At 38.0% G+C, this 24,348-nt stretch overlaps 1 protein-coding gene across 1 annotated transcript; it reads right to left on the bottom strand.

The window, feature by feature from the left end:
- Nucleotides 1–446: 446 nt before the first annotated feature.
- Nucleotides 447–19,611, bottom strand: LOC118825106 (zinc metalloproteinase-disintegrin-like batroxstatin-3). Its single transcript, XM_036595641.1, has 16 exons — nt 19,374–19,611; nt 15,749–15,828; nt 15,226–15,302; nt 14,394–14,472; nt 14,221–14,303; nt 13,040–13,223; nt 11,138–11,221; nt 9,667–9,764; nt 9,285–9,497; nt 8,100–8,178; nt 7,317–7,447; nt 6,425–6,605; nt 4,626–4,715; nt 3,450–3,645; nt 1,292–1,397; nt 447–501 (listed from the first exon to the last, which is right to left on the bottom strand). The coding sequence occupies exons 1-16, from the start codon at nt 19,432–19,434 to the stop codon at nt 447–449; spliced, it is 1,797 nt and encodes a 598-aa protein (XP_036451534.1). The 5' UTR covers nt 19,435–19,611.
- Between the last annotated feature and the right edge of the window lie 4,737 nt (nt 19,612–24,348).

The following is a 24,348-nucleotide window of genomic DNA, read 5'->3' as shown; positions in this document are numbered from 1 at the left end:
ATGGTTATTGTCACAATGACAATAATAGTGAATAATAATAATAAACAATGCACATTAGAGCACCTGTTGTAAGCTGTTGTTTAAGTTAGAGTTTCACAGTATATTGTTTGTTAATTGTTATTGCACTATTGTCTTGCCATAATATATTTATAAAATGTTGTAATATGCAAATTATCTTTCATTTGATGACTTGTGCTCTGAGCATCCTGAACAACCTCAGTGCCAAATGGGTTTTTATGAGTGTTTTGATAAATCAAGGCATTCACACAATCCAACAATATAAATGAATCAGAATAATTCCGGCCGATCTTCACCCATGCGCTGTGTTTTGAACCCAGGTTATTTTTCACATGACTACTGTTTTTCGAGATTATGGTTGAAATATGGCTGATATTTTGCGAAGTTAAAGAAAATGTGGTTTCTTTTTAAGTGATTGTTTAGTCTCATTAAGTGTCTCTGGGCTTTTCTGGGACAGCATGCAGTCTGTGGCTGTCAGTACAGCTGAGAGAAAATGAAATTACGGCAAGAACAACAATATTACGGGCATAAACAGCAGGCTGTGTCTTCATAATGACTGAACAATTCATTAAGACTTAAAGTCCAGTTGTTAGAGTTAAAATCTGAGCAAATAAAATCCAGCAAGATGAAAAACTGCCAGTTAAATAAAAAAATCACTGTTTGCTCCTAACAGACTCGCTTTAACTGGTCTACATTTTATATTCTCTCTATACATGGATTCTGCCCTCACTGGCTGAGCAGGTCAACAGAAAGCTAACGGGCTAACATGCTAACGCTACAATAATGAAGGACAAATTTCAAATGTAAGCCTTTAAATGAAGCATTACATAACAACTGAGACATACAAAGTGAGAAATGTTGCTTACATGCCTGTTATGAGCTGTATTTAAACTGGAGCTGACATAAAAATCCTATATAATGCCAAGCTAACACCGCTAGCTTGACGCTAACATAGCTAGCTAACTAGCTGGCTAACATGATGACAATACAAGGAGCATTACTGCTTTAAAAACAGATTTCTACATTAGGCAGTGCTGTGTAACGGCTCTGCTTTATGGTTTTCTGTCTGTTTCTGACCCTCAGTGTAAACAGTTTAAATGGAATGACTTTATTATTTAATAAAGTGAATATATTACAAAGCAAATCACAATCACAGTATGACATTCTGTCTATACGTTGCAGCCCCTTGTTTAAGTGTATGGTTGGACCCTGTGAAATGTACTAATTTATAACAGTTTTAATAAGAAAATAATAAGTATCTGTCATAACTTACTTCTCTGGACACGCTATATAGTCTTGTGGATACGGGCGTCTGCAGTACGCGTAATGCGTGCCTCTTGTGTTCAGATCGTAGCAGGACTCCGGGGCCACTTCAGCAGCTGAAAGAAGAAGGAGAGGAACAAAACTGCAAAGTATTAAACGGTCTGAAGTGTCCATTCAGCACACAGCAAATATCACAGTTCTTTATTTTCCTATAGGCCTAATGTGTAGCATAGATCGCTTTAAATGCGGTTCTTTAATCAGCGCGTGGGTGTACAGGCTGGTCTTTCAGAGGAGCGTGGCCTTGGTTGGAAGCGGGCTGTGAATGTCTTGAACACGCTTTATTAAAAAATCCTCCCACACGCTTCAAGGTGACACACAAAACTGCCTTTCACTCTTTACTTCTTTAAAAAATCTCATGGCCCATTTCGACAGGCAGTCACAGCTGCCACCTATGTTTTTTATCCTGATACATTTTATTCTTATACACTCTTATAAAAGATGTTCTATATAGAACATTTGCATGCTTAAATTGTTGTTTGCATGGTGAAATGGTTCTTCAGATTGATGGAGAATATATTGTATATGGTTCTGTATTGCACCAAAATGGGTTCTATTATTCTGTTGTTTCATTATTCTGTTCTATCATTACAAGCTTGGCATCGTAGCAACAGCAGAACCATTTTTACTGTTATATACAACCCTTTTCAAAAAGGTTCTATTTCCATTTTACCATGCAGAGAACCGTTTAAGCATGCAAATGGCTTTTTGAGTGTTCACGGTTCTGTATTGAACCACTGTATTTACTAAAGAACTCTTGAAGAACCATCTTTACAAGCTTGACATCAAAACAGCACAAGAACCATATACAACACATTTTCCAGCAGTCTGAAGGATAATTTCACCATGCAAAGAACCATTTAATGCAAAGGGTTCTCTGAGTGTTCATGGTTCTCTACAGAACCATTGTCATTACTAAAGAATGCACAAAGAACTTTTTAAAGTGTAGCAGCTATTTGTGGAGCTCTTTGCAAAGAATCGTTGCAGCTCTAGACTCAAATTTCTAGGTTTATTTATCCCGACTGTCAAATGAAAACGTTTTAACTTCATTTTTGTTTTTTTCCCCTAATCATTTAAAATATCCAGCTGCTCTTTACATTCTGGGAACATTTCAGGAACAATGGATAGTAGAAATAGTCAAAATCACATTATGTTAACATAATTAAAATTAAAAGCAATTTTTCTCCTTCACCTATAAAGTGACCATTTCAGAGATGCGCTTTCTGTGACAATATGCAAAAAAAAGGGGTCTTACACAAAGGGTGGAAAAACATAAACACACTAATTTCCAGACCAGGAACAGTTTGGAAATTGACAGAATGTTCATAACTTTGGCGGAAAAAAGTATGTCTATTCTTTCGTGTTACGCTGAAAATGTCACGGTAGTTAATTCAATTTGGAGAAAGTTAGAAATCCCAGATATTCTCAAATATTCCTGAAAATAGAGCATGTTTCATATTTTCCTTCTGCTGTGACACACAGTTAATGACCTTTACACGTAGCCTGAAAACTCAACACAAAGTCTGGATGAAGGTGTATAAAATCTCTACAAGGAAAAGGAAAGCCCTGAACAGATGTGGTCATTTTCTGCTGTGTTGAATCAGTTTCAGACTGAACAGGTTGAAATGGGGCCAGTGTGATCTTTTTCTTTTCTCTTTTTTTTCCCTTTTTCTTCTTTGTTTTATAATTGACTGTTCAAAAGTTTGGAATCACTTGACAAAGCAATTAAAAATATTGAATATATCAAGTTTTTTTGAGGGGCTAGAAGTGATGAAATGATGCATTTTTTTTAATACTGTAATATTATCTGCCTCAACTTTGGGTCACTACTTTGGGAAAAAAAAGACTTCTGGATGTTAATTTTATCAAAACTTAATTCGGGATATTTGATCAGAACTTCAGTCTGGATGTTAAATGTATTAGAACTTCTTCATTCTTGATGTTCTGCAGTGTGTCTCAGTCATTTTAGAATCTTCTCTTCAGATTATCCAAATTTCACAAATTCATGAGTCGGTTGATCCCCCCCCCCCCCCCCACCCCCACAATCAACAACACATAGATTAGGGTGTCAGTCTAAATGCAGAAGCTGTGCTGATGAAATGTAGCCTTACTGTCTCCCCACATGCTGATGCACTGGTCCAGTTTGAGTGGACATTGGCCGTCATAGCAGTAGCCACTGTTGTTTCTGCAGGGAAGGCCGTTCACTCGGTATGTGTCTTCTGGACAGTCTGCGTTCGTCCCGCTGCAGTACTCAGGCAGGTCACACTCACTTTGAATGTTCCGACACATGGTGGCCAGAGGCAGGAACTGAAAATCAGAAGATTCTCTGATTTAGACTTTAGTCACCCAAATCAAATCTCAGTAAATGATTGTGTAAAACTGAGAAACTGCACATTTAGTTCCTAACTCCTTTTCTCAGGTTCTGAGTTTCTGTTCATTTTGTTGCACAGATGCCTTTGAAGGTGTTTTACAAAGCAGTATTTCTGCACCTACATTCACAGCATTTACCATTTGCAGTTTCTATCCAGAGGGACTTGGAAAACTTACTCTTACGCTAGTGCTAATTGGCTAGAGCAGTTTTTCCCAACCTGGTCCTCGGGGGCCCCACAGACAGTCCACATTTTCTTCACAACACTTAAGAATGAAAGAAAAATGTTCACCATCTGGGGGCCCTGAGGACCAGGTTGGGAAACACAAGGTTAGAGTCTAAAGATGCGTTCAAACTAAAGCAGTCAGAGCTAATGCATGAACACACAGATTCACAATACACAGAGACTAAGAGATTTATTTGTGCTTTATGTGTACAGTTAGAGTCATTAAATGCAAGGAGAGGGATTATCAGTTCATGCTTAAAGAGACCAAAGAGGACCTGGTTCCTGTTTAATTTCTGCAGAATTTAAGCCCAATGTGAGAGCTCTTCAACAAGCTTGCTGGACAAGTTTAATTTTAGACTTCAGTTACATGGCTAATGGAGAAATCTTGCTTTGTAAAATAACCATGGCTAATGGAGAAATCTTGCTTTGTAAAATAACAGCAGATGAACAGTGAAAATGTCATGTACATATATGTTTTTATGGTTTCTATGAAAAACATTAGGCCAGAAACATATTCAGTGTAAGAATGTGTACACAAATGACAACAACAAACAAACTTTCTTTCAACTTCTGACTGGATGTGTCTTGGATTTTGGCTTCAGTCTTGTGCTAGAAACTCCAGCGTTTGAGTGAGTGTTTAAGATAAATGTGTGTGAATGTGTAAGTTAGAGGTGTGTGTGTTTGACCTCTGACCTTGCAGTTGTTGCAGCAGTCTCCGGAGGAGCACTGTGATCCCTGGGTAAAGGTGCAGGTGGCAGCGTGGCAGCATGGGTCTGTACAATCCTACAACACATAGCCAAACAGCCAGTCAGACCTTTATTATGCAAATATTATAGTGGACATCTCCAACTCTCTGAGCATCCCATAGAGGTTGTTACCTACTCTCAAGGACTCTCCTAAAATTGGTCCGTTCATACCTGCAAGGAAAGATCTACTTTGTCAAAATAGAAAATAATGTTTCTGAGAGAGTACCAGTGACCTGTGGTGTCCCACAGGGTTCAATTCTTGGGCCGCTCTTGTTTAATCTATACATGCTGCCTCTTGGCCAAATACTACAAGACTATAGGATATCTTACCACAGCTATGCAGATGATACTCAGATCTACTTGGTCCTCTCCTCAAACTACTGGAGTCACTTTGTAAGTGCCTTGAGCACATCACTAACTAGATGGGACAAAACATTCTGCAGTTGTATAAAGATAAAAGAGAAATTATTTTATTCTGGAATGGCAATGAGAGGCTCAGACTAGCTGCCTGTCTGTGACCTTGGCGTACTAATGGACTCTGATCTTAGTTTTAGCAGTCGTGTCAAAGAAGTCAGCAAATCAGCTTTTTATCACCTTAAGAATATCAACAAGATCAGAGATGTTCTGACTAAAGCAGACCTGGAGAAAGTCATCCACGCCTTTATTTCCAGCAGAATTGATCACTGTAAAGGTTGCCTAACTGGACTCCCAAAAAAGACAGTCAAACAGCTTCAGCCGATTCAGAATGCTGCTGCCAGAGTCTCACTGGGAGTAAAAGAAGGAACACCCCCCCATTCTTAAATCCTCACACTGGCTACCAGTCTGTATCAGAACAGACTTTAAGGAGCTGTTACTGCTCTAGAAATGTCTTAATGGTGCAGGAGCAGCGTTTTTATCTGATCTGCTGCAGCAACATGAGCCGAGCAGAACTCTCAGTTCATTAGGAACTAGTCAGTCCTGCCAAAGGTGAAGACTAACCATGGAGAAGTAGCGTTTGGCTACTATGCTGCTCTTAATTGGACCAAGCTGTTTTAGGTTACTCGTGGAACTGAACTCTGCAGTAATGTATAATTTTGTATGAGCAGGGTTAAAGATATCTTTGCCATATTCTTACTTTTTGGGTAATGTGTGTAGTTTCACACTTCTGACTTTAAAGGGACCATATTTCTCCTCAACTAGACTTATTTATGTGGTTTCATGTACCAAAAACAGTTATAGTTCATTTTTACATGACAATTTTCCAGTCTCTCTTCATTCCTTAGAATTAAACTGTTTTTGTTACTGTACTTTTTAGACTGATATATGTATTTGTATTGAGTCTCATTCAAAAAGCAGTCTAGGCTCACATTTGGAACAATCTTATAAACTGGGATTAAGCTCCTCACAGCTGTGAGGGCTAAAAATAAACTTCAGCCTCTTTGTGATGTGTGGATTGTTTGGAAGGCTTTAAGGATCTGTTTGTTTCCTGACAGCCAGGAACAGCACAACATTTAATCAAGGAAGAGCACTCAATCAGTACTACCGGAATGGGCGGGGCTGAACTGGGCACAGTTTGTGGCTGTGATTTCACAACCATGATGAATTCGAAACAACCTGTTTTTGTAGCTTAGCTTCTGTATGTGGACTGTATGGGTTGAAGAGTGAGTGTTGCACTTTGCAACATTAACAGTATTTACATACTGCATCAAAATCTTTTATTGAGGTTTTCCATGATATTAGCTCTTTAAAACATTTCTGTCCCCTCACCTCCACGGGGCCACAGTCACAATCCTCTCCCTCCTCCTGGAAGCCGTTTCCACAGATGGGTGGGGAGATGATGGAGCCGTTAGCAGGTTCATTCAGCAAACAATGCAGAGCAGGAGACGACTGTAGGAACTGCACATACTCCGCCACACTGCAGTTACTGAAGTGCTCAGGAGGGGGGTTACTGTAGAGGACATAAAACTGACCTTCAGGGTCTGAGCACAAGACTGCAGACAGGTTTGGATGCCTAATGTCTCTTTTTTGCTCTCTTAACTTTGCAGTAGACATTTACTGTCTATTTTATTAGAAACACCTTGTGCTTCCACTAACTGGCCACTTTATTAGAAACGCCCACCTTGTGCTTCCACTAACTGGCCACTTTATTAGAAACACTTACCTTGTGCTTCCACTAACTGGCCACTGTATTAGAGACACCCACCTTGTGCTTCCACTAACTGGCCACTTTATTAGAAACGCCCACCTTGCGCTTCCACTACCTGGCCACTTTATTAGAAACGCCCACCTTGGGCTTCCACTCACTGGCCGCTTTATTAGAAACACCCACCTTGCGCTTCGACTAACTGGCCGCTTTATTTGAAACACCCACCTTGTGCTTCCACTAACTGGCCACTTTATTAGAGACACCCAACTTGTGCTTCCACTACCTGGCCACTTTATTAGAAACGCCCACCTTGCGCTTCCACTACCTGGCCTCTTTATTAGAAACGTCCACCTTGGGTTTCCACTAACTGGCCGCTTTATTTGAAACACTCACGTTGCACTTACACAAACTGGCCACTTTATTAGAAACACCAACCTTTTAGTTCCAACAAAATACACTCAGAGACTGTAATGAATAATATGTTGCTGTAGTTTATTGTTCTCAGATCTGTACCTGAGTACTGGAGCCATGATGCAGTGAGCCTCAACACAGGAGCAGGATGATGTATCATGAAGCATGCCCAGGTTGTGTCCAAGTTCATGTGCTAACACGGCTCCCGTCTCCAGGGCATTGGACGAGAAATCCTGCAACAGTTTAATATGATCTCATCAATTAGCATCTCTGGCTCTACAGCTATGTATTTAGTTACTGGTGCATATATGAAGCTGAACACTAATCACTGAGGTTCTGAAGGGCTTTATAATTAGCTGCTGAGTTGAGGTCAAGGTGCAAAATACAGGGGGTCCTGGGGGGTCTGGGACCTCCTAATTAACCTCTTGGACCCCCTGGATGTCCCAAAATCAGCTTCTGTCTTTGGTATCTTAACTAACTAGAGCTGCAGCACTGCTCTGCCTCAGGGTGGCGCTGTAGCAGTCTGGTTCACCCAGTTGGTCCCTCATATCCTAGAAACTGTAACTCTGCCTGGATTCCTCATAACTCTACAATGTGCTGCAGCAGATCTGTAAATATCAAAACTCGCCGAGTTTCCCAAGAGTTTGGTGTAAAGAGTGACTGGTCCTCATTTCTTATACTGAAGACAGAAGAGTGCCAAACTAGAACAGAGCATTTACAGAAGAACAACTGATAAACCAAACATTTTATTGCCTTTGAAGCATCAGCGCTGCTATGGTGAGTGAGTTAGCAGATAGACAACATAAGACCCCCGAATACCAGGGGGTAGTTTGCACACTGGTTGAGGTTTGTTAGAGTAAGTAGGTTCAGCCATGCTAGACTTACTCGAACTAAAGTGGTGGAGTCCATGGTGCACAGGCTTCCCACGTTTGCCAGGCCCACTATAGAGCCAAAGTTTATCGCTCTGAAAAACAATGGCATGTTTGAGCACACTTAAATCATGTGTATGTGTATGTATTTCTCTCTTTGTGAGGACCCAGAATGATGAACTCATGAACAATGTGTGGTTTGTGGGGACATTAGTCTGCTCTCCATGAAGAAATGCTGTTACCAAAAACTGTATATAAAAAACATAAAAGAGGCCAAAGCTTATCTTTTAGTTGCTGAGGAGCACAGCAGGATTTACATGCAGTAATACACACACACACACACAAGACACATTAGCCTCGTTCTATGAGTACTCCCTGAAAACCTCCGGAAGGACCATCTAAGATTTGCTTAAAGACGCAATGTGCAATATTTAGTGTCACTCAGTGGTGATGTAGCAGACTGCAACCAGCTAATTCCCCCTTCCTCACCCCTCCCTTTATAAGCGTGTAGCAGAACCTACAGTGGCTGTCAGGTTTTCTCTGCCTGTCCCGATTTTGTTTTGCTTCTTCATGTTTTCACTTTTTTGATGGCGAGGATTCACCATCCCTCGCTTCTTCCTGTGCTAAATTACAAGTCTGATCCTCCATTTGTCAAAATTTGATTCTTACAGCACAAAATGGTCAGCCAGAACCAGCAGCAACCACTGATTTTTCTTCTTTCTACGTCCTCCTACCAGAGCTACAGCGCCACCAAATTCAGTGTAAAAATTCGAAAGGCACCCTCTAGAGCCAGTGTTTGGTTTGTCCATTGTGGGCTACTATAGACACATGGCGGCGCAACATGGAGGCACAACATGGCGGCCTCTGTTGGAAGAGGAGCCGCTCCCTATATAGATATGAAGGGTTCATTCTAAGCTAACAAAAACACAACAATTCATAGTTACAGCTGATTATATTGTATACTATACTCCATTTCTGCTAATAGAGCCCCCTAAATCTTACACACTGCACCTTTAACAGAGATTTGATTAATAAATAATGTGATTGTGCAGTCACTTTATTAGTCTCTGAGATACAGACGCTTCAAAAAGTTGATGTGGCGATCATCTTTGCCCTAAAGTGAGTGCTAAGGTAAAAAATTAATTACTTTTATTTTTTGGCTGACTTGAAGTAAATCATAACTGACAGCCACTAGACTCACGTGATGAGCTGAGCATTGTCGTTTTCCTTAATGGTGTTCAGTTCGTTTGTCCTCCATTGTGTAAACGCAGACAGAGTTCTGGCTGCAGAGGAAGTGATGTTTATCTTATCTCCGTCTGACCACACCTCCAACCCCACCAGAGCGATGAATGTGTGTAAGGGAAAGGTAAACCTGAGGAAACACTGTTTATCATAAAGCAGCTTTGTGCTAATGCTTTGGGCATTGAAGTGCCTGAATAAAGATTTCAGACTTTTCTATTCTTTACTGAACAGCTCCACACTGTGGTGATCTAGGCAAGCAGGTAGCACCATGCTAACTGTGGGCTAAACTTCCATTACCTGTTAGCTAAATTAGCCAGTGCTAGATTAACAGTTATTATTACTAAAGCAGACTACCAAAACAACTCACCATGTTAACGAAGTTGATGATCTGAAACATCCTCTTCCTCACTTTGGTCACGTCGCTCCCTAACTTCCGAAACTAACACAACACACATTCGTTACGTTTTAATTATTTAAAGTATGTTACATGTACAAAATAATTTGATCACTACAGAAAATAAGATTGTAATAATGAATTAACACATTTATACGCATTCATTTACTAATAATTATATTTAATAATAATTAATATTACTAATATTACTGATAAGACTCCGGATCTTTATGAGTCTCAATCAGGCAATCAATTAACCTTTGTTTCAACCAAGCCAATTACAAGGAAGTGAAAAAGTTGAAATGAAATTTACCAGATAAACAAATTAAAAAAGACAAAAAGATTTATTAAAAATAATACTACTACTAAAAATAATATTTATAAAAACAAACAAAAAAATAAAATAATAATAATAATAATAATAATAATAGCTCAAATAGAAATATATATATATATGTCTGAAGGTGGTTGGAGACTAAAGGTTTAAAATGACTTAGTGACACCAGCGAGCGAGTTTTAGAGACTCCTATAGTAAATCCAGCTCACTGGTGCTCTGAGCTAAAAGCAGTTCAGTAAAAGCTCTCAGTACCTGACAGGTGATCCGGTCACTAGAGCAGCTCTGATAATTACTGTTATTTATAGAGATCATCACTGAGATATAAGCGATGAGATTATGTGGCTCTGAATTGCACACAATGTAATAATCTGCCAAAGTTTCAGTTCTACACTCTTAAAGATGGTTTTTCAAGGGTTCTTTAGTAAAGAAAATTGTTCTATATTGAGCCATGAACACTCAACCAAACCTTTGCATGATTAAAGTGTTCTTTGCACACTTAAGAAAGGGTTCTTAAGAATGTGCTGTAGAAAGGTTCTGTATAGAACCTTTCTGAAAAGGGTTCTATACAGCACAAAAAAGGGTAATTCTATTGTTACAATGTCAAACAATAGAAAAAATATTTTGGGTGCTATATAGAACCGTTTTCAGAAAGGTTCTATATAGAACCTGAAGAACCATTTCACCATGTGAAGAACCATTTAATGCAAATGTGTTCATGGTTCTATGTAGACCCATTTTCTTTACTAAAAAACCCTTGAAGAACCATCTTTTTTAAGCGTGACTGTTGAAATAGTTGTTGAGTGTTAACTGCTGGGCAGCTCTTCTCTGTCTGGTTTTGTTTGTGCAGATGTAGAAAAATGAAAGCAATCAGAGAACAAATGTGCTGAAAATCCTGTTTAAATCCAGCTCTCTTTACTGGATTTCTTGACATCTGATACCAGTCTAAGTAATTGGAGTATGCTGTTTATGTGACCATCTAAACAATCAGATAACTGCTGGAATCAGATAATGATCGTGTTACTGGTCTACATATAAACACACTTGATGATATTTGAGAATAAATATTCAGACTGTTTCGTACCTCACTGTTGTCCACGACCAGAAACATCTCAATGTACTTCTGTTCATCCAGAACAGTTTGTGTTTGTGAATCTTGCTCAGCAAACTGCAGTAAAAAAAGGAATATATTTGAAACATCTGCGTCCAGTACAATTATAAATTTAAATGTTTGTGGACACCCATCTTTACAAAATGTTTCTGAGCTAAATGAGCATGTTTTCATTCTCAGACTGCACAAAGTTACAATTTTACCTGAACATGTTTATTTATATCACTTGTGTAAATATTTGTGCCAACATTGTTAACAGTGCAGTGTTGGGGAATAAAGCTAAAGGCCACGCCCACTTTCTCCCCTTGTTGTGATGTCAGCACTCAAGGGCCCAATCCCATTTTGCCCCTTGCCCCTACCACTTAGCCCCTACCCCATTCTCGTCTAGGCGTAGGGTGTCCCGATTCTTGTTGAGATAGAAGAGTGAAGTGTTGGGGCTGCATGACTCTCCAAACAGAGGTTTTTTAGGAGACGCCCTCCACACGGAGTGTTACGAGAAAAAAAGAAAAACCTGCAAGATGGCTGAATAAGCGACCAAAGAAACCCACAAATGTGAGAATTTTCTCTGTTAAAAAATTCCAATAACACTTATTATTATTATTATCACGTATTATCTTAGTTTAATGTTGTTTCAAATGGTCCTTTTCATCATAACAAGCATTAAAAAAATCGCTGATAGTAGCGGATGTCTTGGAAGCTAAATTTCCCGTTGCACCTTAAATAGTCAGAATGTAACTGCTGCATATTTAAGGTGAAATGGGAAAATTCAAGCAAGAAGCTGGCGAATAGCTGACTTCAGCTCCATATCACTGAAGAATTAGTGGTGGGCGATAACAAATAATTGCCTCCCCTCTTCGAAGGCATATGATTCCCTAAAGTTAACTAAAGCCCAGCAGCGAGGTTGAGGCTGAACTTTACCCTCCTCTGCTATCACTGCAGACTGGCAGGGTCGCCTACAGAGCACCACTAGCAGCCTGTTAATGAAGTATTTTTTGTTTGAGGTTCCTATTTTGTAGGAAAGATTTCAACCACTACCCCTTATAACTCAGTTCCAAGGGGCAAGATGACACTCAAAAACAAGGGGTAGGGGTAAAAATAAGAAATGGGATTGGGCCAAGGTATTTAAGAGTTTCAATATGAGTTTTTAACAATAATTTGAAAAAGACTAAACTTTCTTACATCTTTGAAAAGTAATGATGAAAAGCAGAAAAATCACCAGAAGTGCTACTACAGGGGTCGCAACCTACAAAAATCAAACCACCTTCGGAGCTAAAACATGTTATGTCCATTTTACCATCTTGGCTGTAAATATATCTCAGTATGTGCTAATGTGAGTATAGACTAAAAATATGTAATATAAATATAAACACAGTTTTACTTTGCTCTGCTTTAAGCTTCAGCACAGCTATAGCTGCTTTTCTCGCATCTCTGACAGGAAACTTTTCCTCAAAAGTAGAAGAGTTTCTTGTAAAAATGTCTCTCAATGTTTGATTTCTTTCTTTTCTTAGCTACTAGCTAGGTGAGATTGTTGTCTGTGTTGCTATGGTGGCCAGCAGTCTGTGTGCTGATCTTCAGGGTTAAAAGGTGAATTAGCAGTTCCACATTAACTCCAGCGTATAAGACCATTTATTGTTAAAACTATGTTAGAACGATCAGCAGAGCTTTATTTTACTGCAAAGGAGGATTATTTTATTTTTACCTAAAGATCTAATTCTGCTGTGGGGCCGCAACAGGACAGTAAAAGAGCCGCATGTTGCCGACCCCTGGGCTAGTATAAATAAATCACTGAAGATAAAGAAGCCAAAGTGTCCCCAAACCTTTGATGGTCAGGATCTACTGTAAGTGAATCTCCTTTTCAGTTAATGCTTCTCTTACCACAGATCGATGCGGCACTCTGACGTTGAATCTGGGCAGTGCAGAGTCCAGGGTTTGGTTGGTGACTCCACAGGAGAAGCCGCTGCTTCTGAAGAATTCAGCCTTAAACACTGCATGTTCTCCAGTTTCGCTGCCCGTCAGAGGCTCAATCATGTAGTCCTGACCTCCCGCTCTGAAAAACCCTCTGTCCACAGCACAAACAGACATCTTTATATATGTGAGAGTTTGAGCAGCCCTAGTCAAATTCCACGTTGTTGATTTCAGTGTAAATAAGTGAACACTTCCTCTACAGAAGCACACTTCTGCACATGTTAATACACAATTACTGTTTATTTGCTGAACACACTGGAAAAAACAATACACTGGAAAAAATGCAGTTTTTAAGTATGTTAACCATGTTAACTTAAAATTTTGAGTCCATATAACTTGTAACATTATCATATAAACAACTTGTGTTTTACATTTGTTAACTTATTTTAAGTTCAGTGAACTCAGCATTTTAAGTAAATCCTGTTACTTTTTAACTTTAAAGCTGCATTTTTTTAATAGTGTAAAACAAAGTGTGGCCTGTGCAAAAGTACATTCTATATTTTATGTTTAATTTCTTTCCAATATTTCCAAAAACCTTTTTTCACTTACAAAATCAACAAAGCAGGGAATCTGATCAGGATGTGTTCAAACTTCTGCGTCTGACTGTAAATTACCTGATTTACAGAAAATTGTATAAAGTTCACTCATAAAAAAGATGATGCCTCAAGGGTTCTTTAGTAAGGAAAATGGTTCTATACAGATGGTTCTTTGTACAATCTTTTTAAAAAGAGTTCTATATAGCACCCAAAAGCGTTCTTCTATTTTATACAGGCTTGACACCGTAACAATAGAACCCTTTTGGATGCTATATAAAATATGAAGAACCTTTTACAATGTAATGAACCATTTAATCATGCAGAGGGTTCTTTCAATGTTCATGGTTCTATACAGAACCATTTCTTTACAAAAAAACCCTTGAAGCACCAACTTTTTTCAGAGTTTACCACTCAAAGTTTTGGACACTCCACATTTTTAAGTAACAGTGAACAGTGCAGAAAGCTGTTCTGTAAAATTGCCCCCCCCCCCCTTTAATGCAGCTTTGTTGCAGTTTGAGCACCCTGGGGTGGAGATTATGTTTACATCATTGGTACCTGAGACCTTCACATGTGCTTATGCTGGCTATGGACTGCTGGTCATCTCCAACTGAGCCGTGATAATAGCACTGATGATCTCCCTGTGTATCATATACTGTTATCAGGCCACAGATCTCACACACATTATTAAAAAAAAAACAAAAACAGGTGGAGTACAGGTCAACACTCACCTGATCCTGAAGGCTAGTGGTCACTCTGGTCCCATTGGGTGTATAATGAGTCTCAGTGTAGTTTGGGCTGATCAGTTCTCTGCAAGACAAAGACAACACTATGTTGTACAGGGTTATGCTGTTATTATGCAGTTTTATACTGATATTATCAGAGGTGAGTAGTAACTAGTGTGGTGATAGGAACCAGACGGCCACTTCTAAAAGGTTCCTCAAAGAAAGTTATTACATGAAGTGGTTAAGAATACACTGCCTGATGTCTGAGACATTGTTTTATGATATTTTTGAGAAGATTTTGGCATTAAAATTCATTCATGGTGGAGGGATACATAATATGCAGGGCACTGTGAGGCAAAAATAGTCCCCAAAGAAAAGTATAATTATAAAACTATAAATTATTTCAGATTTTCCACTATTTTCCCATCATTAACATTCCATATAAACCTCAGAAGACACGTGTAGGTTCACTGGATGTTGAATAAAATCTCGATATTTGCATTGTAGACATCACAACTCCTGGTTCCCATCACCACCACTGTTAAATTTTGTATATAACAGTGAAAAATCAGTGAAACTACAATTTAAAAAGAAGCAGGAGGTTAACACATTTGACACATTTAATTGACAAGTAGATAAATACGAGAACACAAGAAAACAGAGGTGATTGATAAACACTTCTAAACTGACATACATAATAATAAAGAGAAAACGTAGATAATATTTCTATAATAAAAACTTCACGGAGCATGGAATTCACTGTGTTCGAAAATAGCCCAAAAAGAAAACAATGAAAGGAAGGCCGTTTAGGAGAGTCTGTAAAGGTAAAACTTCTCACCTGGTTCTCCTCAAATGAAGGTCAATGTTCTTCTGCTTCAGCTCCACTCTATACGAGAATGTGTCTGTGTGTGAGGACTGTGGACAAAACAAACATGTTTTATGTTGACTAAGGGTTGCACAGTCTACACTCTTAAAGACGGTTCTTCAAGGGTTCTTTAATAAAGACAGTGTTCTTTGCATGGTGAAACGGTTCTGCAGACTGATGGAGAATGTGTTGTATATGGCTCCGTATAGCACCAAAAAGGGTTCTGTTATTGTCAAGTTTGTATACAACAGAAGAACACATTTTGGTGCTACAGAGAACCCTTTTCAAAAGGCTTTATATAGAACCATGTACAATACATACTCCATCAACCTGAAGAACCATTTCACCATGCAAAGAACCATTTAAGCATGCAGATGGTTCCTTAAGTGTTCATGGTTCTATATAGAACCACTGTCTTTACTAAAGAACCCTTAAAAAATCATTTGTTTAAGTGCGTATAATGCACAAATGAAAGCGCCTGTATACAGTAACTCACCTGTGTGTGTCTCCGCTGGTGCATGTGAAGCCGTACTGGACGGACCACTTCATATTCATTCAGCTGAGGATGCACCTCCTCTGTATACACACACACACACACACACACACACACACACACACACACACACACATCACAAATTTGGACCTTTGTCTTCTCCAGCAGCAGAAGCAGCTTAGTGAGTTGTATACAGCTGTGGAGAGCTTTTGCCACAGTGGATGGCCCACACTGGACCTTCTGTACGGAGGTTTAGGATGCTCAACTGATACAGTTTATATTTGTACGTAGATAATCAAGAACACTATTTTTGTTTGAGAGTGAACAAAGATAAACATCTAAAGTAGTAGAAAGTATTGGATAATTCACAGTACATACCAAATAATTAATAATGGATCCTGACTAATTCTTAGTAAATGCTGAATAATTCACAGTAGAAACTGGATAAATTGTAGTAGATACTGAATAATTCATAGTTCATACTGAATAATTAATAACAGGTACTGGATAGTAGGTACTGAATAATTCATAGTAAATGCTGAATAATTCATTGTAGATACTGAATAATTCATAGTGGGATACTGATAAATTCACAGTATATACTGATTCATTTTCAGTAGTTACTGAATAATTTATGGTTCATACTGAAGATTTTGTAGAAGATACTGAATAATCTGTAGTAGATACTGAATAATTCATAGTAGGTACTGGATAATTCACAGTAGATACTGAATAATTTAGAGTAGATACTGAATAATTCATAGTATATACTGAATAAATAGTAGTATATACTGAATAATTTTCAGTAGTTACTGAATAATTTACTGTTCATACTAAATAATTTGTAGTAGATACTGAATAATTTATAGTAGATACTGAATAATTCATAGTTTATATTGAATAATTTGTAGAAGATACTGAATAATTCACAGTAGATACTGAATAATTTGTAGAACATACTGAATAAATCACTGTCGGTACTGAATAATTTTCAGTAGTTACTAAATAATGTATAGTTCATACTGAATAATTCGTTGTAGATACTGAATAATTTATAGCAGATACTGAATAATTCATAGTTTATACTGAATAATTTGTAGAAGATACTGAATAATTCACAGTAGATACTGAATAAACCATAGTAGGTACTGAATAATTTGTAGTAGATACTGAGTAATTCATAGTTCATACTGAATAAATAATAGCGGATACTGAATAATTTGTAGTAAATACTAAATAATTCATAGTAGTTACTGAATAATTCTCAGTACATACTGAATAATCCGTAGTAGATACTGAATAATTCATAATGGTGCGTCTCCAGTAAACATTAGATAATCTGCTTAATATATGTTTTCAACACTCAATTGCTAAATGTAAAGACTATATATGTTTTTTCATCCTTAAGTGTGTATTGAGTTTGTTTTGCTGGGGCACAGGCCTCCCTGCTCACATGTGGCTGGTTTATCGGTGCCATCCTGTGGCTGATTAGGACTCCTTTATCATGAGTGTCCAGCCCAACTAATGTGTGTTAGTGGGTCACAGCTAAATAAACATTTCAGAGTAAACACTGCTGGACATGCGAGATGTGATCTCATCCACAAACGTGAACTACAGTAACAGGAGCCAAGTTAATGTAAATAAAACAAGTTAGTTTAAATTGGTGCTGGTTTTCTAACTCTGGGCTGATCCGTTTCTGACAACCTGTTAATTTCATACAACAAAGAATTATCTGGAAATTCAGCCCATCTCGTTTAATTCTTTAAATAGTTTAGGATTAAACCCAGTAGCAAAGTGGAATGTGTTATTTTTGTTGGAATATTTTTCTCTTTTATATTTTTTCATTATTCTGGTACAATTTATTATTAATGTTGATTTGAATTGTCGTTAACATTACTAAACATTGTTACTACTGCAATAATAACAAATATCTCTTACAATAATAATTATCAGCATTCTCTTTAAGCACTATTTGAAAGTGGTAAAAAAATTACCATCTTAATTCTTAGCTTAAAAAAAACATTATTTGACATGTTTGACTCAATAGTGCATATGATAATGTTCACTTATATTTTGTTCATAATAAATTAATATACTTGTTGTGATTATTAATAGACCTTCATTCAGTTCAAAAAGAAAAATAAATGAGTAGATAAATACTGCGGTGGCTACTACAGGTCACCACCTCCCATGACCGTAGAAGCTCTGCTATGCAGATTTTCATTCAAAGAGGCTCATAGGAGGCACACGTTGGCAGTAGCACTGTTATTATGTGTTTAAGTCAAGATGTTAGTGTTGTTTTGTGCCAGGCTTGGGGTTAGTTAGAGTAGGTTTGTGTTTGGTAACTGCTAAAAGAAAGAGAAGGGCTAGAAGTGACCTGCCTGCTATTTTGGCCATTTGGGCTGCTGTTTTCAAAAAAGAGTCCTGCATCCACTTTTTAGCCAATGCTACACTGGTGTCAGAAGTGACACAGCGCTCTGGAGGTGAATTCCACTGTGAACTCGGTGGCGAAACTGCACAAATGACCAAGCCTGGCTGAGGACTGCAAGGAATAAACTGCTTGGTGAGGATGGGTGGCGAAGACAGCGGTGGAGGCAGCGCAACGAGGCTGGAGGACAGCGAAAGAGATGATAGCCAGCCGTGAGGACCTGCCAGTGGGGCAAAACAGGCTGGCAGTGTTTACCACATCTCTTCAGCGACGCTTCCAGCAGACAGCAGTGGCATAGTTGTGCAAGAAGGCCAAACGTCAGGGCTATAGTGTACAAAAAACGTGCACACATCCCACGCTCTGCATGCCCACGCCCCCACGTCTACAGCCAGTAGTGGGTCGATACAGTATATAACTCTAATTTGGCACAGTAAAATAATGTATCTGTTGTTTTGTTGTGAAAACAAATTATCTTAGGATACAATAACAAAGCAGATTACTGTGAAGGTGACATTCAGCCGTACCACAGCATTATGGGATACGACAGCAGTTAAAAAGGTGTAAACATTTTAACAAAACATTTTTAGTGTTTTTATTATGGCAGTTCTAGTTTTGGTGTTCTAAAGGTGGTTTAATACTGGATTTTCTAAATTCTGGAACACAGCTTTTAACAGAATTTTATACATTTTTAATTTTTTTTATTTCATGTTTATGCAAAGTATAAATAAAATATGCATTTGCATCTTAAAAAAAATATTTGAGATACTCTGTTCATATGCAGGGAAAAACATGGTTTATTAATGTTAATTGACTTTTTTAACTAACATATTTTTAGGTCTCTTAAAATTAAAAGTTCATTTTTTCATACGTAAATTTTCAGTAAATTACTGGCCAGTGAGTTGCATTACTTTCACAGTTCTTTTGTAAAGATCACTGTATTTTAATGTACAGTCTGTTACTGTAAGTGTGCAGCAGAATTACAGCGACCATCATTTGAACTGTTTTATATTTTATTTGTACAGTTAATATGGCAAAGCAAATTACTGTGAAAGTAACGCAAGTAGTAGCCAGTAAATTACTGTAAAATAAATTATGGTGTATAAAATAAACAACGAATTGAAGGTTTTACTATGATCACAAAAAAATAAGTGTTTTTTGTCTCTCTGTTTGTGATTTTCTGTATCAGTGCAGTGCACTTACCTGTGCGGTGCAGTGAGAGAACAGATCCAGTGATCCACAGACAGAGCAGGGCTCTCATCATGAAGTGTCAGAGTGTCGGTCTGAGAGCAGAACCACATTCACACACTTTATACACACACCTGTTCTGCTCCTCCCTCACCTGCACTCAGTACACTCAGGTGAGCTACTGCTCCACAGCTCGCTGTCTTTCTATCCCTCTGTGTCTCCCTCTCACTCTTTATTTTTCTCTTACTCTTTCTCTGTCTCACTTTCTGAGTCTCTCTCTCTCAATCTTTCTCTACTCTCGCATCTCTGTATCTTTCATTCTCACTCTCGTTCTCTCTCACTCCGTCTTTTTCTCTTCTCTCTCTGTCTCTTTCTGTCCCCCTCTCTCTTTCTTTCTCTCTCTTCATTTGTCTTTATTTTTTTCTCAGTCTCTTTCTGAGTCTCTCTCTCTTTCTCTACTCTCGCATCCCTGTATCTTTCATTCTCACTCTCGTTCTCTCTCTCTCCCTCTTTTTCTCTTCTTTCTTTCTCTACTCTCTCTCTTTATCTCTCTCTCACTCTATCTCTACTGTCTCATCTGTCTCCTTTCTCACTCTTTCTGTCCCTCTCTCTCTCTCCTCTCACTTTTTCTCTTACTCTTTCTCTGTCTCACTTTCTGAGTCTCTCTTTCAATCTTTCTCTACTCTCGCATCTCTGTATCTTTCATTCTCACTCTTGTTCTCTCTCTCCCTCTATCTTTTTCTCTTCTCTCTCTGTCTCTTTCTTTCTCTACTCTCTTTCTTTCTCTCTTTATCTCTGTCTCCACTCTCCCATCTGTCACCTTTCTCACTCTTACTGTCCCTCTCTCTCTCTCTCTCTTTCTTTCTTGCTCTACTCTCTCTTTCTCATTCTCAGATTCATTGGCATTAACTGTAACAACCTGCCAAAACAATGAAATAAATGATCAATACTAATTACAATTATTAATGACTGTTATTATAAATGGAAAATATTTACACAGCATTTTCTTAGCACTACCTGATGTTTTCTTACAGTGATTGATCTATTAATATATAATCCTATATTTATTTATTTTATTAGTTGCTTTTATTAGTGTTGTTAACTTTTTATTTTAGTGCTTTCGCAATTTTTTCTTCTTATCGTTTTGTTCTTATATAACAGATTTTTTCAATTTGGAAACAATGATATACATTTTTATGTATAAACGGTGATCTATAAAATGTTGCGGCTGGTACTCTCAGTCTCGGCTGTTTTTCTTCTCTCTCTCTCTCTCTCTCTCTCTCTGTCCCCTCTTCACGCCCACTTATTCAACATGCTGTGTTGTGTTCATTAGTGCTGCGGTTTCTCTTCAGTGTCTGACAGGCCATTTATTCTATATGAATTTGTACTGTATGGGGTAAATATGTTTAATGCTGGGGTGATTTGTCAGTGTTAAGCACAGACTGTTCCTGAACCTAAACACAGTTTACTAAACCACTGGCTTTGATTCAACTTATCCAGCTGAACTAGAAAACTATGTTTAGTCCTTTTGGGCTGGTTTAGTTTTACCTGGAGTGTTTCTGTAATCTGCAGTGTGTGTAGTTTTACAGTCTGACGGTAATAATTGTGGAGTGATTTTAATCCAGTATGAATCTGCAGTGTGTGTAGTTTTACAGTCTGACGGTAATAATTGAGGAGCGATTTCAATCCAGTATGAATCTGCAACGTGTGTAGTTTTACAGTCTGACTATAATAATTGTGGAGTGATTTAAATCCAGTATGAATCTGGTGTGTGTTTGGTTTACAGTCTGACGGTAATAATTGTGGAGCAATTTAGTCCAGTATTAATCTGCATAAATTCATAAACACTAGTGGTCTATTAACAGGTGGCATACACAACATATGCTGAATGTATAATAAGTACAGAGAAAATAATATAGTCAGTTCCAATCCAGCTCTAGATCATTAGATGTCCTAAATAGCCGCTTGTTTTTTGTCAAACTTGTGGATTATCCATCTCATGTTCATGTGAATTAATATTATAATGTATGGGCTGAAAGTGTTTTATGTTTGAAGTCATTTGTCAGTTTTAAGTGCAGTTCTCTTGACGAAACTGCTTGTCTTGTATACATTTCTTGGCTACCTTGCACGGCCAGGACGGATTTTAAAAGGAGAACAAAGACTGCAGCAGGTTTTATGGGGTCATTAGTTTTGTTTGGTCAATAGAAATGATTAAATGCAGTTTTAGTGGAGCCATAGGCCAGCACAGTAAACCACAGCCTCTGTACACTTTGAATAAGGATGTAAGTATGTAAAGATTCTTAGCACGGGTCCAACCTGCACGTGAAAGGTTTGAGGAAAGCTGGCCATCCTTTCTGAAATGCAATCTTTGATTTTTTCTGTTGTTTTTCAATGACGCGAGAAAAATATCTGTAAAGGTTTAGTTTATAATGAGGCAGCTCTGTGCTAATGCTTTGTGGTCACTCAAAACAATGACCCAGCAAGGTTGTTAGACTTAAAAACTAAAAATATGTCAACGTTAAATGAATGAATTGTTTTGTGGATTCCATTTGAATAAAACTGAAATTAATTTCAATGGAATGTTTCAATTTTGTTCTGTCTACAGTTGAACTTAACACTGAGGTAAAGTCTGAGTAGACTGACTCTTTGACTGAATGAAAATATGTGGCATAATTAAATTTAATTCATACAATTATTACTCACACACTCTCCATCAATGAAAAGCCTTCCTTTGTAGTCTTAGTTTAATCTGAGTCTCAGAAAGTCCCAAAGAAAAAATATTTATCTTTTCATCATTTGTCTTATTTTTTTAATTTTGCCATGAAAGAGTCTGAACAATTATCAGTGCTGCAAGTAATAATTATTTCAATGATCAATTGATCAGTCCATTATGATTTCAATTAGTTGTTCAATCAGGAAAAGAAAAAGTGCAGTTTGGTTTTCTGTCCATAAATAAACACAGAAAATGGCGTTTTAAAAATCTCTGTGGGATCTGAAATGCTGTTTTCATGTGGACAGAAGACAGAAACATAAAAAAAAAATCTGCTTTGTAAGCTTCTTCCTGACACAAAACAACTTACAATTCATATTTTATACAAACAAAAGTCTTTTTTTTAAACATGTAAAATGACATAAAGTGCTGTATTTTGTATCTTCTCATATAGAGTCATAATGGAAAACAGGATTTGATCTTTACTGTTATTCGGGAACACACTGTAAAAAAAATAGCTGATTTAACCTAAAATAAAATCTGGCTGCCTTGAAAATTGCATGCTCAGCTAGCTGCCTTTTTTAAGTTAAAACAACACATTTTTGTGTATATTATAGAGCTGGGCAATATGACATTTGTCAAACGATGATAAAGTATGTCACAGTATGTCACTGTATGCTTTTCTGAGCATATTGTGGAACTCATCAGTACTTAAACACTTCCCAACTGCATGCTTGATTACAAAGACATTAATGGGATTTAGTGCAGTAGTGTGTGAAATGCAGTGCAGTGTGTGAATATTCTCTTTGATAATACTTTTTTTTCAAAAGTATGGCCTTTTCCTACTAATCAGATGTCAGAAAAACATTGCGACATATTGCATATTGGTAAAACTTCTTAAGGTATTGTAAAACTGCATTTGTGCCATATCACCCGCCTCTTTATTATCTTGTAGAGTCATAATTGTAAACAGGGCGTGGAATTTTCTGTTTAATGCGTTTTATTTCCCGGTTTTCCTTTATCCTCTTCCTTATTTGCAGTGCTGTGTAATTCTGTATGCGCTGTGTTGTTTAATTTGTAGTGATTACTCTCTATTCTTCAAAGTTACAGTGTGAATGTAATTGTATGTGTCTGTTTCAGGATGCACTGAGCACATTCTTGTAGGTCCAGAATAGACTGCTAGTTTTGAAGCCCTTTTTGGGCGTTTATATATGCTGACATATAAAAAGTAACTGCAAAAACCCAGCTCAGCCTGGGCCAGACTTTGTGATTGGATAGCATTACTGCTATTGAGTGCCGAATGGATAGCATTACTGCTACTGAGTGCTGTTTGGTTAGCATTACTGCTACTGAGCGCCGATTGGTTGGCATTACTGCTACTGAGCGCTGATTGGTTGGCATTACTGCTACTGAGTGCTAAATGGTATGCATTACTGCTACTGAGTGCCGAATGGATAGCATTACTGCTACTGAGTGCTGATTGGTTGGCATTACTGCTACTGAGCGCTGATTGGTTGGCATTACTGCTACTGAGTGCTAAATGGTATGCATTACTGCTACTGAGTGCCGACTGGATAGCATTACTGCTACTGAGTGCTGACTAGTTAGCATTACTGCCATGGAGTGCTGATAGGCTTGGCATTGCTGCTGCTGAGAGCTGATTGGTTGGTACTTAAACTTTCCGACTGGAAATGTAATCAGATACAAGCGTTGACACGGTTATTATCCTTCTATTTAACGGATTATTCCAATATCATTCAATTAAATAGAAGTTGTATTCAGAATGGCCACAATTGGACTAGCCTGTTCCGACTGAGGTGTATACATGGACTTAATCTATTCTAATTGAGCTATTTAAGTCAGATTATTAACGGATTATTGACCTGCATGTAAACGTGGTTATAAGTGAAAGGGTGGGGTTAGGGCACCTTTCCAGTGGGCCAGATCCAGCATCCCCACAGCCCTGTTATCCAGCCATAATTGTAAACATGATGACTTTTCCATGCTGGATTACTCACCTCTCTCTCACACCTTTATTCTGTTTATTCTGTGTAGGCCAGCAGTGAAGACATACAGTCAGTTGGTCAGTATCTCACCGGAGCATTGTGTGTGATGAGAATTTGATTTGCCCAGTTAGTCCACATTTACCTCCCACAGCTTTGTGCTCCAGCTCAGGTAAACACTTCCACAGAAAAGTCCAGAAACGCTGTTATCAGCCACCGCATTTACACAGCAAATACTGACTCTTTTGTGCTGTTAAGGATTACAGCATGTGTCATT

The sequence above is a fragment of the Colossoma macropomum genome, unplaced genomic scaffold (genome assembly GCF_904425465.1).
Source record: "Colossoma macropomum unplaced genomic scaffold, Colossoma_macropomum, whole genome shotgun sequence".
Taxonomy (NCBI): Eukaryota; Metazoa; Chordata; class Actinopteri; order Characiformes; family Serrasalmidae; genus Colossoma; species Colossoma macropomum.
This window is presented reverse-complemented; position numbering and strand designations above follow the sequence as displayed.